A 16,261-nucleotide genomic window follows, 5' to 3' on the forward strand; every position below is an offset into this window, starting at 1 on the left:
CATGCCCAGCTGGCACCCCCCCGACCCCACGCGTGCCTCTGTCCTTTGTATAGAGGCCTGCACCTTGCGAAAGCACCATCCCAGCTTTGTTGTGAAATCCTCACCCCTGTGCTGACCTAGTTCAAGGTGAAGGCTTCTCAGAAGGTACGCACGCCAGCCAGTCCCCCCTGCCCGTCCCTGAGGTGAGCAGTCCAGTCCAGTCCAGTCCAGCCGCCGGGACCCGAGCTGTGCTTCCAGATCAGCATCGGGGTCGGGCCACAGCTTGGGAAGAGCGTGCAGGTGGCTGTGGGCTCCTGGGCCCTGGTCACCGAGGCCCTGAAGCAGCTCTATGTTGGGGCTGTGGCAAGCCCCCCAGAGGCATCTGAGCGCATCGGAGACCCGGGGGAGCTGAGATTCTGGCAGAGCTCGTGGACTCCATTCAGCCTGGGCTCCCCGTTTCTGTTCCTGCCGCCCCTACGGGAGACGAGGGAGGCAGCTGCCGAGTCCGTGTTCTGCATGGATTGGATGCGGCCAACACAGGGTCACCCCACCCTCGGGGCACTCAAAGGCAAGGGCCCCATTTCTCCCACCCATTTGGGCGGGACTGATGAACACCCCAGTTGCAGGGTGAGGGCCCGGGCCCTGACCAGGGCTCCCTGGGAGAGGTGAGTACAGCTGTAGTACATCTGTGAATGGGACCACCTCAAACCCCTCAGGTCCCCTGAAACCCGTTCTAATTGGCCACCCAACTACTTGCAATCAGCTCCACGTAGCAGTGGGGCAGGGAGGGGACGTGGGGCCAGGGGGACAGGTTGTGTTGGGTTTCCAAGATGGGAGAGCAAAGGACAGTCCCAGGTCTTGCCCTGTGTGAGAACAGAGTAGCTGGTGGCCCAGGTGGGAAGCAAAGGCACACGCGGGGGCTGTCCGCTGGCGGGGGGGGGGGGGTGGGGGGGTGGGGGGGTAGGGGAGGGGTATGGATGACGCTTGGTTTTGGAATTACATCCGGGGCCTCCAAGCTTCAAGTCTGTCCATCACCCAGCTGGCCGTGGCCCGAGAACCGGCTGCCACAGGCCTCTGTGCGGGGGCGGGGAGGGTCTTGGAAGGGCTGGAGCTGGGCCGGTCTGGGGGGAGAGGAGGGGACAGTGCAGGTGAGTGGTTACGGGCATCTCACCTTGGGGTGTGACCAGGGACAGCGCCTCCCCGTTTATTCATTTCCTGTGGCTGCTGTAACAAATCACTGCCAATTTGGCTTAAAACCAAACGTGTTTTTACAGTTCGGGGAAGTCAAAAGTCTCACGTGGGCCTCGGGTTAAAAATCCGTGCCTCCTGGACATCCCGGAGGGGGAACGTTTCCCTACCTTCCAGCTCCCAGAGGTGCCGGTGTTGACTCGGGCCCCTCTTCCCTCCTCCCTCTTTGACACCTGCAGCCTGGCGTCTCTCACCTCCTCCCATGTGAGGACCCCTGTGGTGATGCTGGGCCCACCAGGATAGCCAGGACGCTCCCCATCTGGGGACCATCAGTCACACCCGCGGCCCCTCTTCTCTATAAAGTGACAATTACAGGGACTGGGACTGAGAACGGGCCATCTGCAGGGACCTCGTCCTGCCCAGCACAGGACCACAGTAAAACAGAGCCTTCGAGGGACCCTGGCCCCCTCGTGCCGGGTCCCTGGGAGGCCTGCCATCAGCAGGTATCCTACCTGGTCCCATCCCACTGGGAGCCACGCCCGGGTCTCCTCTGTGGGCAGCTCCGCAGCCACTGCCCCTACCCTGTGTGGCACCAGCTCCGATTCACCACCAGGAGACTAGACACACGTCCCGTTTATTTGGGTTCGTAATTCAGTAATCACAGGACGGAGTCCTGACAGGCTCTGCGTCTCCCTCTTCCGTCGCCCTCCCCAGCCACCCCGCGGCTCAACGTCAGGGCCAGCGGCAGCCACCTGGACCACAGCATGTGGGGACAGGGCACGTGCCACAGGCCTACTCTCCTGCCGGGAGTTCTGCGACCAGGTGACCGTGGCCGTAGCCGGCTGACACCCAGTGCGGAAGGAAGGAGGACAGCCCGGCAGCTGCCTCCTGAGAGCCCTCTCCAGGTGGAGAGGTCCAGGGGGTCCCAGGCCCCCATCGCAGCCGACCAGCGCTGCGCCCCGTGCCTGCAGGGCTCTGTGGACCAGGGCGAGCAGTTCCGGAGAAGCGGGGTACCCTGGGTGGTGGGAGAAAGGGGTGGGGGGAGCGGAGCGGTGGAGGCCGCAGGAGAGCATGAGACAGACCCACGCGGGGTAAAGCCAACCCTGCTTTTATTTCACGAGAGCTTCTCGATGGTCGACAGGAGCTCCGGTTTCAGGATAGAAGAGTCCGGTTCCGCCCCTGCGGCCCTGAGGTCCTCCAGCAGGGCTGCGTCCCACGAGAAGGTCAGGAGGGCGGAGGGCACCTGCGGTGGGCCAGAAGCCTCAGCCTCGCTCAGGCCTTGACGTGACTCTCCCATCTTCCCGCTCGACCTCCCCCGTCAGAGCCGGGACCCTGCTCCCTCCGGCTGCTATCCGTAGGGGACCACGCTCCCCGCCATCAGCCCAGTCCCGCAGCAGGGACCCGGCGAGAGCCCGGGACTAGAGGGCGGCACGTAGGCGGGAAGGTGGGACTTGAACCCGAGAGCCCGGCCCCCTCCCCGGGCCCCTGGGCCGCCCGCCACCCAGCGCTGGGGTTGGTGCCTCCAGGACATCCAGAGACCCGCCCTCGGGCAGCCCCCTCGCTCACCAGCCCACACTCGTCGAAGGCCGGGCTCTCCTCCTCCGACAACCTCTGCCCGCCCGAGGCCAGCAGCTCGAAAGGCAGCCAGTCGCTCTGCAAGGCCTCCCGGACGAAGGCGTACAGCGCGGCCACCCGCTCCCGGGCGTAGAAGGTGCCTGGGTGGGCGGGACAGTCGGTGGGGCCGGAGTTCAGGGGAGCACCCCGCCCCCCACCCCAGCCCGCGCCCACCCGGCTCCCGAGGGAGGGAGGACAGACTGTGATGCCTCCTCCCAGGATGAGCACAGACCGGGGAGGCCTTGGGCTCCCGTCCCGCGGCACCCAGCCGGGCCCCGTCGCCCACCGCCCCGGCCCCCCTGGCGCACCCACCCTGGAGCAGGCAGCCGTCGGGGAAGCGGACGCGCAGCAGCGTGTACGTGTATCTGCGCCGCTCTCTCTGCTCCTCCCTCTCCCGCATGGCCTTGGTCCGCAGCACACTCAGCCGCTCCACGGCCTCGGACCTGAGCCTCTGTTCCCGCTTGACCTCCTCCGCCGTGAGGTTGAAGAAGTCCCCGGGCAGGTCAAACTGGGAGGCCAGGGGCGAGGGCTGGAAGACGCGGCGCTGGCGGGCCAGCGTGGCCCGCACGGGCTCGGCGACCAGCAGCTGCTCCTTGTGCTTCCGCAGGCTCTGGGGCTGGGCCAGGGCGGCCTCGCTCAGCACGTAGAACTCCTCGGGGCCCTCTGGGGCAGGCGCGGGTCACTGCCGCGGCAGGGAGAGCCCCCCACCCCGCCCCTGCCGCCCGGAGGGGCCCTCCCGCCCCTCCTCCCAGCACAGCTGGCGCCCCGCTCCACCTGCCTTACCCTGATCGGGCACCGGAAGCAGGGCCTTCTGGAAGCCGACGGCCTCAAAAAACTCGTGGGTCCCTTCCAGGCAGTTAATTCGCTCCTGGGAGTGGAGCCAGTGGTCACCAGGGTCCCGCTGGCCACCCCGCCCGGCCTCGCAGCAGCCGCTAGGCCCTGACGGGGCGAAGCCGCGGAAGCCGCCCGCAGGGCTGAGCACGAACGCGCTCGCCTCAACACGGGCTGCGGGGCACCCCCCAGCTGCTCGCAGAGGGCACGGGACCCCAGGAGGTCACCGACCAGGTGAGGAAGGTGGCCGGGAAGCCACAGGACAAAAGGAGGGGCCCCGGGGTGGGGGCGGTGGCTGCGTGGGAAGCCGGGGGCTGGAAGGGGCCACCAGGAGACAGACAGCAGGTGCCCTGCCAGTGGCGCAGGTAACACGGGCCAGGGTGGCAGGACCCCCAGGTTTCTCCATAGAAACCAGAAGTCTGTGTTCGTGGGAGAAATCTCGCCAGCGCCGACCTCCTCCCCGCTGATTCAAATTCAAGTCAGAACAGCCGGGGCGAGGGGGAGAGCGAGCCAGACACCACGACGCTCGCCCCGTGTGCCCGGGGCCCTCGCTCCCCTGCGGCTGCCTGGTCTGGCCGCCGCCCCCACGCCGGGGCCGCGTGTGCACCTGAAACACGCGGTTCTGCAGCTTGATCTTCCTGTACTTCTCTTCCTCGGGGTGCAGGCAGATGTTGTCCAGGTACCTGGGGGGGCCCGCGGCCGTGTGGGAACGGTGAGCCCAGAGGGGGCCGTCGCTGCCCGCCCCCCCCACCCCCGGTCCTGCCTCCCCTCGGGGGCACCAGCGAACGCACAGGGGGCTGTGGCAGGGCCAGGCTAACGGACCACTAAAGCCCGTGGGTGCCCCGTGGCGGGGGGCCGGGGCTCACGAGCGACATGGACTTCCTGGCGCTCCCTGCCCCCCCCAGACCTGTTGGAGCAGACGAGGGGAGGGGGTGGGACCCTGCCCCCTGCCCCCCTGCCCCCCGCCCCCTTCCCACCTTCCTACAATGATCCCGGAGGAAAGCAGCGGGTCGGGGCCTCCTGATTTGGTGAACCCCTTCCTCTTACAGGCAGGTCAACTGAGGCCCAGAGGGCCTGGGGGGGGGGGGGGGAGTGCAGGGTGGGGACTGGCTGCAGCCCCAGGGCCCAGCTCCTCCCGGGCACCCCCCGGCAGGCTGTGGCGGAGGCCTGGGTGTCAGGGGCGGGGGACACTCAGCTGGGAGCGCTCCGGCTGCTCACTTGGCGATGGTGTCCACACCCAGCTTCACCCTGTCCCGGTCTCTGTTGAACGTGTGGATCTTCATGATGGAGGCAGCCACGGGGTCGGTGGAGAAGTGCTGGGGGAGGGAGGGGACGCACCGGAAGCGCTCACCTGGGGGTTGGAGGCCCGCAGGCACCTCCCCCTCCCCCCGCAGCTGGCCTCTCTACTCAGGTGACAACAGGTGACAGCAGGCCAGGAACATTCCGCTGAAGCAAACTCAACTGGACGCTCCCAGCCAAGAAAGGAGGAGAAAGCCCTGCGGTGGCCCCATCCTGAGCCTCAGCCCTGCCCTCGCCTCGAGGGAAGAGGGGCGTCACAGCCCAGCTTATGCCTCCGGGGGTCCACCCATCTGACAACTCTGCCCGTGGGAGGGAAGAGGGCAGGGACACAGAAAGACGGAGAAAGCCGGAGGGGAAGTTCCCAGGCTTGTGTGACCGGCCCAGCCTCCTGGGGACCATCACAAACCCCCAGGGAAACCCATACGGGAATTCACTTTGTGACAGAGACATATGCCACAGCCATGACCAAAAAGGCGTTTTCAGTAAAAAAGGGGGTGTGCGTGTGGGGGGCAACCCTGGGTAGCTGTCAGGGAACAAAGAGTGGTCCGTATGCCTCATACTCCGCAGGGCAACAGCTTCTAGTCAGATCAGAGGCTTTGGGGGGGGGGGAGGGGTTTCAAATTTTTATTTTGAGAGAGAGCCCATGTGAGTGGGGCTGGGGCAGAGAGAGGGAGGGAGACAGAGAGACAGAATCCCAAGCAGGCTCCACACTGTCAGTGCAGAGCCCAGTGCAGGTCTCGAACCCACAAACCACGAGATCCTGACCTGAACTGATACCAAAAGTCAGGCCCTCGACCAACTGAGCCACCCAAGGCGCCTCTAGTCAGATCAAAGTTTCAAACGTTAAAACAAACAACAGAAAGCAGGGCGCCTGGGGGGCTCAGTCGGTTGAGCCTCCGACTTCGGTTCAGGTCATGATCCCACGGTTCGTGGGTTCGAGCCCCGCGTCCGGCTCTGTGCTGACAGCTCGGAGCCTGGATGGAGCCTGCTTCGGATTCTGTGTCTCCTTGGTCTGTCTGCCCCTCCCCTGCTTGTGCTCTGTCTCTATCAAAAATAAACATTTAAAAAATTAAAAAAACAACAACAAAAAGCAAAACAGAAAAGCACTAGCAAAGTGGGGAAGGCCTTTCCAAGCCGAGAAGTCACAGGACCGACACTTTTCACCAGAGATCAAAAATTTCCACACAGCAAGGTGGCCACGAGCACAAGCGGAAAGGGAAAACCGAGGGGAAGATATTCACGCTGCGTATCATAGGCAAAAGATCAACCTCCCTAACAGGCGAAGGGTGCCCGTGAATCGGGGTGCCTGGGGGGGCTCAGGCGGTTGAGCGTCCAACTCGATTTCGGCTCAGGTCGTGATCTCACGGCTGGCGAGATCGAGCCCCCGAGTCGGACTCTGCGCGGACAGTGTGGAGCCTGCTTGGGATTCTCTCCCTCCCTCCCTCTCTGCTGCTCGTTCTCTCTCACATAAATAAACACTAAAAAAAAAAAAAAAAAAAAAAAAAAAAAAAAAAAAAAAAAAAAAAAAAAAAGCCTAGAAATCAAGAAAAAGTCCAACCACACGACACAAAACCGGGCCAAGGGTGCATTCTCACAGGAAAATACGGCCAGTCCGGGCCAAACTGGGGGAGACGCGCACGGAAACCATCCCGAGATATTCTCCACTATCACTTCCGCTAAAAGGCGAAGGGTCGGTGCGGCCACAGTGACGGCGTGGGGCCGGTGACGTGGGCGCTTTCCCCGACGCTGCCGGTGCAGTGTGCGTCGGGACGGCGCCTACGCGGGTTCCGCGGCCACCGCCGTCCACGCCCCGCACGCACGTCTCGCTTCCGCGCCCGCACCGAGCCCACAGCTCAGAGCAGCCACAGCCCAGGCTTTCCACCACGTGACCGCTGTCCCTAGGGAAGGACGGGGAGCTTCTGACACGCTCATCGGCAAGGAGCCGGTCGGACGGTTACGGAGCAGGGCGCACGGTGAAGCTGGCTAACGAGAACGCGGAACTTTCTCCCAAATGGTTCAGAACAAGCCAGAGAGGGACGACAGCGCGAACGGGGCAAAACCGTTAACGGCTGGCCGCACGGTGCGCAGGCATTAGGGAGGCTCACGACGGAATTAAGGCTGCTGATCAGTGGGCCTTAAAATAGCGACAGGAGCCTGGATGATCCCCGAGGGCCAGATGCAACCTCAAGGTCCCTTTACGGGGAAGAGACCAGAGAGGGGACAGCCTGAGCAAGGCGCCACGGCCACGGAACACAGACAAGCCTGGAGGCAGGAAAAGGCCGGACGCGCGCGCCCCCCTAGAGCGCCCAGGAGGAAGTCGGCCCGGCCGCCGCCTTGAGTCGGGGCAGCCAGACCCGCGTCACCCTCTGACTTCCAGGGACTGTGAGACAATAAACGAGGCCGCCCGCTTTGCGACGGTCTGTTCCAACGGGATCGGGAAACCCGAGCCCGGGAGCGGGGGATGCGGGGCTTCGGCAGTCTGCGTGTGTCTGCGGTCGATCTCTCCCTGGAAGGGGGCCTGCACGCCTTACAGGGGCCGCCTCCGGGGAGGGTGGGCGAGCGGGCGCTTTTCTCTACCCACCCGTCTGTATCCTGAGCTTCGGACCCCACGGAAATCCTGCCTTTGAAGAGAGACGGAAACAAACCCGATACAGGCAGGCGCAGACGACGCCGAGGGTCCGTGCCACCCAGCTCTCCCGGCTCTGGCGCCGGGACCTCTAGGTGGGAGGGCGGTGGAGGGGGGACACGGGGCTGCCACTCACCGAGAGAATGGCCTCTTTGATGTGCGCATCCCGCTGGTCCTTCCTGAGCGTGGCCCCCGTGAGCGGGCAGGTGAAGCACACGGCGGGCACTGCCAGGTGGGTCGAGCCCTCCTCTCTGGGCTCAGGCACCTGGGGGGACGGGGCGAAGGCGGCTGACCCCGGACTGCGGACAGAGGCCAGCCCGAGCCGCTGACAGCATGGCCCCGGCAGCCGCACGGCCCCGGTCCCGACGCTTCCGCCCTTTGCTTCTTTAGCCGTGGGACACCTTGGCCCAGTGACTGGGCCCCTTCTGCCCCGTAAATGGCTCTGCGGGGCCGCCGCACCCCAACGAGAAAGGGACAGAAAGCGTGAAGCCGCTTCGGACACGGAGCAAACGCTCCATCAACGGCTCTGGCTGTTCCCGTTTCCCTCGTGAGGAAGGGGCTTTGGTGGAGGGCTCGGGAGTCACGGCGGCCCAGATGAGTCCAGACCTCCCTCTGGACCTCAATTCCTAGGCGTCGTCTAGGGCCGCTTCGGTCCTTAAAACTCAGTGAGACCTTGGGGCGGCTCCGTCTGTTAAGCGTCCGACCTCGGCTCAGGTCACGATCTTACCCTTGTGGGTTTGAGCCCCGTGTCGGGCTCTGTGCTGACGGCTGGGAGCCTGGAGCCTGCTTCTGATTCTCTGTCTCCCTTTCTCTCTGCCCCTCCCCTGCGCTCTGTCTCCCTCTCAAAAATAAATAAACGTTAAAAAAAACTGTCTTTAATAAATAAACATTAAAAAAAATACTTAAAAATATCACTCAACAGGGGCGACTGGGGGGCTCAGTCGGGTAAGCTTCTGGCTGCAGCTCAGGTCATGATTTCACAATTTGTGAGTTCGAGCCCCACATCGGGCCCTGTGCTGCCAGCTCAAAGCCTGAAACCTGCTTCTGATTCTATGTCTCTGCTTCTCTCTGCTCCTCCCCTGCTCAAGCTCTCTCTCTCTCTCTCTCAAAAATAAAGAAACGTTGAAAACAAAAAACAAAAAACCCTCAGTGTGACCTCAAAGGTCAAGCTGCTCAGAACACCCTTTCTGCCAGGTTCTCCTTCAAAGCCCACCTCCCCCAGCAAGGCCTCCCTGATTACACCAGTCTCTGAAGGGCCCTCCCACCTCCTGGGCAAGCAGCAGAGGGCAGGAGCTGAGTGTGAAGGTCCCAGTCAACACCACCTTCAACCACAACCTGCCTCCGCTGTTCTGGCGTGCCTCACAAGCTTCCTTTGGCCCTTCAAGGCCAGACGTGACCTCTATCTGCCCCGGCACCCACGTGCTTACTGCCCGAGGCTCACCGATTTCTGCCGAGGCTCACTGATTTGACCAATGAGGGAGAGAACCCGCTCCCCGCCCCAGGATGGCCCTCAGGTGTCCTGCTGCCCCGTGGATGTGCTTACCTTGTTGGTCCCTGGGGCCTCTGGGCTCCCGCTGACAGTGGCTTCGGCTTGAAGTTCCTTTCTCACTGGGGAGAGGGCAGAGACGGGTCAGTTGGGGGCCCTGCCCTGGCCCCAGGCACACTCCACCCCTGCCCCCGCAGACCCCAAGGGGGTCAAGTTCTAGTCCTTTCCCTGGTCAGGCCCCCCTGCCTGAACCACCTCTCCACGCCCCTAGGTTTCACCTGATGGCCCGACGACGGCCCCGTCTCCGCTCCCCTCTCCCCTCCTCGGCCTCTCAGACCCCAGCGCCCCGGTGCCTTCCACCCTGCACCCCCCACTCTCACAAGTGAGATTCTGCGCGAGACCTTGCTTCGCGTCCCCACGCCGCACCGGAAGACGGCCACAGCTCACCCTGGTTCCGGATGGACTCCTGCGACGTGGGGCCCCGGGCCCTGGGCTGCTTCTGTTCGAGCCGGGCCAGGGCTGCCGCGGCTGCCATCTGGGCCTCGCTGGTGGGTCCCTGGCGGGGCTGCTGGAGCGCGGGCTGGTTGGGTTTCCCTCTGGGGGCCCTCTCCCTGGGAAGAGACAGAGGGAAGGCGGGGTGACACGGGCTCAGGCGCAAGAGCCTCTGTTCCTCTCCCACTTCTGCCCCATCGGACAGAAACATCCGTCTCTCCCAGGGACCACCCGCAGCCACGAGATGGTTCTAACACAGAAAGAAAGGCCCCTGGAGACAGATGGCAGTTCCGCCTCCAGTTCCACCCCTTGGGGCGAGTCCCGCAGCGGCCTGGGCCTTGGGGTCATGGCAGCTAATGGGGGAGGAAGGGGGGGTGACAGAGGCCCGCCCCCACCGGCCGCCACGGATGCACGTGAGAAGACACCTTTCGCCTGCAGGAACCAGTGAGACTCAAAGGTGTCCCTCCCCTCCTCGATCCCTTTCCTTCCAGCCTACGACAGCCAGGTGGCATGGCTTCACTTAGGGAGCACCGACCGTGTGGCCGGCCACGTGCCAGGCCACGTGGCGGGGGCTGGGTTTCCTCTCCCCCCACATGGCCACACCCCAGCCCCCTGTGATTACTTAGTTCTACAAAAACACGGTTTTCAAGACGCCTCGCCTACCCTCTTCGAGGCCCCGCTGGGCAGCCACGGGCACCGTTCTAAAACCTAAGCCGGAGCTCGTCACTCCTCTGCACCAAGCCCTTCCGCCCCACGCACAACACAATCCTGAAGCCCCCTTGGGCCTGCAGGCCCTTCACAACCCGCCCGCCCCTCTCCTTCACGCCTCCCTATCTACACTGGTTTCCTACTGCTGCTCCCGCAGCCCCAAGTGGCTCCCACCACAGGGCCTTTGCACTTTCTGGCCGAACTGTTCAGTCTGCAGATGGTGGGGGGTGGGGGTGAGGAAAGAAGGCTGGGGGCAGCTGGGGCGGCTTCAGGGTCTGTGTGTGTGTGTGGCGGGGGGGGGGGGGGGGCGGGGGGAGGCAATTTCCACTTGGCTGCACCTCACCTCGTCCAGCGCTCAGCTCGAATGTCTCCTTCTGGGAGAGGTGTTCCCAGACCACCTAAGGGCCCCCGGCTGTTGCTATCTCCTGCCCCTGCTTACTTTTCTTCGTGGCCCTGAGTACCGACTGCTCTGTCACCACCCGTGTCCTGGTTGAGCTGTCCATCTCTCCCCACTAGAAGATGAGCCCTGAGACAGCAGGAACCTTCTCTGAGCCGCACGGTGACAGCCCTTGTCACACACCCCGAGCCTCGTGTTGCCCCCCGCGCGTCACAGAAGTCTGGATCTCCACACTGCTCCCCTCTTCTCTCCTCCCGGGTTCTCATCTCCCGCAGCCATGCCCCACACGGCCCCCGCGTCTTTCCCGTCACGCTCAGTCCCCGCTGCTGCGCCAACCCCCACTACTTGTTCAACAAACGAATGGACCCCCTTGTCTGGCCCTCTCCCAGGCTGCCCTCCTCTCCCCGCTCAGGCTCCCAGGACCGGATCTTGTCCACCGGGCTTCCCTCCTTGACTCATGAACCAGGCCCTCGTGGGCCTCCTTCGGCCAGTCCCGGGAGCCCCCATCCCCGGGACAGATGCCCTGATGTCATGCACCCACTCTCCCTCACCCGCCCCTGCTACCCTGTCCTCCCTGGCGCCTCCCTGCCTCTCCCCCCTACCACTCCGGGCCCCACCTCTTCACGATCCCTTCCATTATTCCTCAGGGGCCCCACCCCCTCTGCACTTCCTTTGCTCAATCCAACCCGGGCCCACCAGAGCCCTCACTGTCACACGCCTCCCCCACTGGGTCTCCAGTCTTGCCCCCGCGTCCTTCTCTTCCCCAGGCCCTCCCCGGACAAGCCGCAGACGCCTGGATGTGCGCCCTGCCGGACCTCCCTCTTCTCCCCTGTCCTCCCACGTCTCTCTCAGGACCTGCCTTCGGCTTCAACCGTCACGCACAAGGCCCCCACCTCCTCCCTGTCACAGATGCCTCCAGCTCACCTCCACCCACTCCCCTCCTCTTCCCTCCCAGACCTTCCTCAGCCAATTCAACCCCCGCTCCCCCGATCCTCTGAGACCTCTTCCAACCCCGCCTCAGGCTCCCTGGCCTTAAACTCTCTGACCCAGTCCTCCCTCGCGCTCCAGAGCCAGGGCCCAGACCCCTACGGCCGTGGACGCGAAGCCTCTCCCCTCTCCCCGGCCCCAGCTGTACTTGATTCTCCAGGCTCTATGTCCAATCTCTGTACACAGAGACCCCCCCCCCAAAAAAACTGGATGACGCCTCTTGGGGGCCCCTTCTCCGCCCGCCTACTCTCCTATGGTTTCTCCGCTGACCCCCATCTACTTGCAACCCCGCCCCCCTAGCCCCCGCCTCCAGCCCCTCCCCCTCGGGCCTCTCTCCCCCGTGCCCCGCCCCCGGAGGCCACCCCTCCCCCTTACTCCCACCCTCGCCCCCCGTGCCCCGCCCCCGGAGGCCACCCCTCCCCCTTACTCCCACCCTCGCCCCCCGTGCCCCGCCCCCAGAGGTCTCTCCCCACCCTCGGACGCCCCTCCCCGCCCCTGCCCCCCGGATCTCAAGCCCCAGCGCCGGACACGCACCCCACGGACTCCGTGAGCTTCTGACCAGGCCCCGCACTCTTGAACTTGATGTCAGCCTTGATCTCCTGGAAGAATTTCTTCATGGTGGCGGCGGGCCCGGCGGCAGGGGGCCGCGGGGGGCGGGGGGGGCGCAGGGCCCAGTCGGGGTGGGGCCGGCAGGAGCCAACAACCGGAAAGAAAATACTTCGCTGCCGGAAGTCCCACCTTCGCGCGGGCGCCCACGTGACAATCGGCCCGGTGCGCCTCTCTAGCTCTCCGCGCCTCGCTGGCCCACGGCGGCCGCTCTGCACCGTCGGCCGCGTCTCGGTGGTTAGTCGGGCCTCAGTTGCCAGGGGCGACGAGCTCGCTTCCAGCGGGTGGCTGTGCCCGCGCGCCCTGCACCTCGTTCCCCAGAAGGGTGACCGGAGAGGGCGGGAGAAGCCCGCAGAGCCCACGGAGACAGCGCTGGCCCTGACCTTTCCCCTGACCGAAAACCTTCCCTGGCTCCCGCATGCAGTGCAGGGTGGGGGCCGCGCAGGACCGTAACGAGCCAGCCCCGCGTCCCGCACCGGTGGTCAGGCGCACGTGGTGGGGGACGTAGGAAGGGGCGCCTGAGCCGGGGCCTGGGGACCCACGGTGGCGCATCCCCTAGGGGCCTGGGTTACGGAGCTCTGACGTCATCCTGAGGGCCTGCACAGTGTTTAGGGGGAGAATCCGGTGCAGCCCAAACCAACCTTCCTTAACTTCGGTTTCCTACGCGCTGGGGATAAGAACAGCACCCACGTCCACGTCGTCGGAGGATAAGGGTAACGATGCCGTTAGAAATCATTCAATAAATGGAGCGCTTTATGATGATCTACTCCGTTTTGTTGGTTTTTTGGGAGTCGGCTCCGCACCAGCAAGGAAGAAAACAAGGAAATCCTTGACCTCGCAGACCTCATGATGTTTTCCATGGGGTTGGGGAGGGAAGACAGACAACACGATAAATAAAGCTTGTGGCCGAGGGGACGATGTTACGTGCTGGAGAGAAAAAGCGGACAGTTTGCAACCACCAGGGAAATGTGAATGTGTCTGGGCAGTAGATGATAGAAAGGGGCTGTTGTTGACTTTTTTTCGTTTATTTGATTTTTGAGAGGGAGAGCCCAGCGGGGGAGAGGCAAAGAGAGAGAGGGAGATACCGAATCCCAAGCAGGCTCCAGGCTCTGAGCTGTCAGCACTGAGCCCAACGCGGGGCTCGAACTCAAGAACCACGAGATCATGACCTGAGCCGAAGTTGGACCCTTAACCCACTGAGCCACCCAGGCGCCCCACTTCTGGACTTTTCATAGGAGTGATAGTGGCATGGTAGTTATGGTCCATTTGGGCTTTGTTTTATCTTTTGACCCTTTTCATCCATTTCTCCCACCCCCCTGCCTTTGGCAAGCACCAGCCAGTTCTCCTTGTCTATGACTTTGGTGGGGCTCTTTTCGCTTGTACTTTCGTTTGTGTAGATCCCACATACGAGAGAGATCATACTGTATTGCTTTTCTCTGACTTATTTCACGTGATGCCCTTGCTGTCCATCTATGCTGTCCCAAATGGCAAGATTTTGTTCTTTTTTTGGGGGGGTGGGCTAATATTCCCTTGTATATCCATACCACATTTTCTTTATCCGTTCATCCATTGTGGCCACTTGGGTTGTTTCCATATCTTGGCTATTGTAGATCGTGCTGTGACAGGATTGTAGGACTGAGCCCCATGTGGGACTCTGTGCATGCTGGGCATGGAGCCCGCTTAAGATTATCTCATTCCCTCTGCCCCTCTCCCCGGCTTGAGCTCTCTCTCTCTCTCTCTCAAAAGATAAAAATAGGGGCGCCTGGGTGGCGCAGTCGGTTAAGCGTCCGACTTCAGCCAGGTCACGATCTCGCGGTCCCGGAGTTCGAGCCCCGCGGCAGGCTCTGGGCTGATGGCTCAGAGCCTGGAGACTGTTTCCGATTCTGTGTCTCCCTCTGTCTCTCTGCCCCTCCCCCGTTCATGCTCTGTCTCTCTCTGTCCCAAAAATAAATAAACGTTGAAAAAAAAAAAAGATAAAAAATCGTAGCCATTTTAACAGGTGTCAGGTGACAGTTTATGGGTTTTATTTGCATTTTCCCAACGATGAGTTGATCACCTTTTCACGTACCTGTTGGCCGTCTGTATGTTTTCTTTGGAGAAACGTCTTCAGATGGAGGAAGGAGGCCTGACCCAAGGAACGCAGGAAGCTTCCAGAAGCTGGGAAAGGCAAGGAGATGGATTCCCCCCCGCCGAACCTCCAAAAGTAGTACAATTCAGCCAACAGAAGGATTGTATCTCGGTGGGACTCATCTTGGACTTTTCCCTCCAAAATGGTAACAATAAATTTGTGTTGTTTTGAGTCACTAAGTTTGCGGTAATTTCTTACGTAAATAGGTAGCAAAAGCAACCCCGAGGCCATATAACCCAAAGAAATAAGTCCTGCTATTTCTCCCCAATGTATAGAGGAGTTTACAAAGTTCCAAACACACTTGTCCATAGCACTACAGCTTTCCGAGGGAGGATTCGAACCCAGGACCAGCAGATCTTGAGGGGGCTATGACTCTGCACCCCCATCCCCCCACCTCCCACCCCCCACGTGAGAGTGCAGGAGGCTGGTCTAGGAGGACTGAAACTTGCCTGGCACTGAGCAAGCCCGTAATAGATGAATAAGTTATGAGGTGCCTGGGCGGTTCAGTTGGTTGGACGTCCAATTTGATTTCAGCTCAGGGTATGATCTCACGGTCTGTGAGTTCGAGGCCCGCGTGGGGCTCTGTGCTGACAGCTCGGAGCCTGCTGGGGATTCTCTCTTCCTGTCTCTCTGCCCCTCTGCCTCCTCTCAAAATAAATAAGTAAACATTTAGGGTGCCTGCGTGGCTCAGTTAAGCGGCTGACTGGCTTCGGTCACGATCTCACGGTTCGTGAGTTCAAGCCCGGCATCCGGCTCTGTGCTGACAGCCCGGAGCCTGGAGCCTGCTTCTGATTCTGTGTCTCCCTCTCTCTGCACCTCCCCTGCTCATGCTCTGTCTCTCAAAAAATAAATAAATGTTAAAAAAAAATTTTTAATTAAATAAACTTAAAAATAAATAAATAAGTAAACATTTAAAAACAAAACAAAACAAAAAAACCCTGTAAGAGATGAATATGTTACTATTACAGCTCAGGCAGGGAAATGTTCTTAGGTAAGTGGAATCCAACACCCTGGGGGGGGGGCGTCCAAACCCCAGTGTTACTCTTCTGCCTCAGTTTCCCCATCTGGAAAGCAGGGATGACAAATAACTGATCTAGAAATGAAATGTTAATAACATACTACATAAGGTGACCTGGGGGCACCTGGCTGGCTCAGTTGGTGGATCATGTGACTCTCTAACTTAAGGTCATGAGTTTGAGCCCCACATTGGGGGTAGAGGTTACTTGAAAAAAAAAAATAAATAATAACATGGCCTGGAACATATTGGCTGCTCTATAAACGTTACTGATTTTTTAAAAACAGATTTTATTTTATTTATTTATTTTTTTAATTTTTTTTTCAACGTTTTTTATTTATTTTTGGGACAGAGAGAGACAGAGAATGAACGGGGGAGGGGTAGAGAGAGAGAGGGAGACACAGAGTCAGAAACAGGCTCCAGGCTCCGAGCCATCAGCCCAGAGCCTGACACGGGGCTCGAACTCACGGACCGCGAGATCGTGGCCTGGCTGAAGTCGGACGCTTAACCGACTGCGCCAGCCAGGCGCCCCCAGATTTTATTATTTTTTAAATATTTATTTATTTTTGAGAGAAAGTGCATGAGCAGGGGAGGGCGGGGGGGGGGGGACAGAGGATCTGAAGCAGGCTCTGGGCTGACAGCAGAGAGCCCAACGCGGGGCTCGAACTCACAAACCGTGAGGTCATGACCTGAGTCGAAGTCGGATGCTCAACCGACTGAGCCACCCAGGCGCCCCAAGATTTTATTGTTAAGTAATCTCTACACCCAACGTGGAGCTTGAATCCGTGACCCCGAGATCAAGCATCCCCCGCTCCACCGACTCAGCTAGCCCGGTGCCCCTAAATGTGACTTATTATTGTACTTGGCTAAGTGTGCAGTAAATATTTCCTAATGACAGTCCCCTG

General features: G+C 61.3%; 1 protein-coding gene across 4 annotated transcripts; it reads right to left on the reverse strand.

Annotated features, from left to right (window-relative positions):
• Nucleotides 1-2,259: 2,259 nt before the first annotated feature.
• UBXN6 (UBX domain protein 6) lies at nt 2,260-12,970 on the reverse strand. Of its 4 annotated transcripts, XM_043586230.1 has the most exons (11): nt 12,142-12,329; nt 10,663-10,749; nt 9,471-9,634; nt 9,081-9,145; nt 7,674-7,802; nt 4,831-4,928; nt 4,220-4,295; nt 3,565-3,649; nt 3,094-3,444; nt 2,734-2,882; nt 2,260-2,410 (listed from the first exon to the last, which is right to left on the reverse strand). In XM_043586230.1, exons 1-11 carry the CDS (start codon nt 12,222-12,224, stop codon nt 2,282-2,284), a joined length of 1,416 nt encoding a protein of 471 aa, XP_043442165.1. In that variant the 5' UTR covers nt 12,225-12,329; the 3' UTR covers nt 2,260-2,281. The 4 variants fall into 4 exon arrangements, with proteins under 4 accessions (XP_043442165.1, XP_043442166.1, XP_043442167.1 ...); XM_043586231.1 differs by lacking the exon at nt 10,663-10,749 and having other exon boundaries at nt 12,142-12,970; XM_043586232.1 differs by lacking the exon at nt 12,142-12,329 and having other exon boundaries at nt 10,567-10,675.
• Between the last annotated feature and the right edge of the window lie 3,291 nt (nt 12,971-16,261).

This window comes from Prionailurus bengalensis, chromosome A2, assembly GCF_016509475.1.
Source record: "Prionailurus bengalensis isolate Pbe53 chromosome A2, Fcat_Pben_1.1_paternal_pri, whole genome shotgun sequence".
NCBI lineage: Eukaryota > Metazoa > Chordata > Mammalia > Carnivora > Felidae > Prionailurus > Prionailurus bengalensis.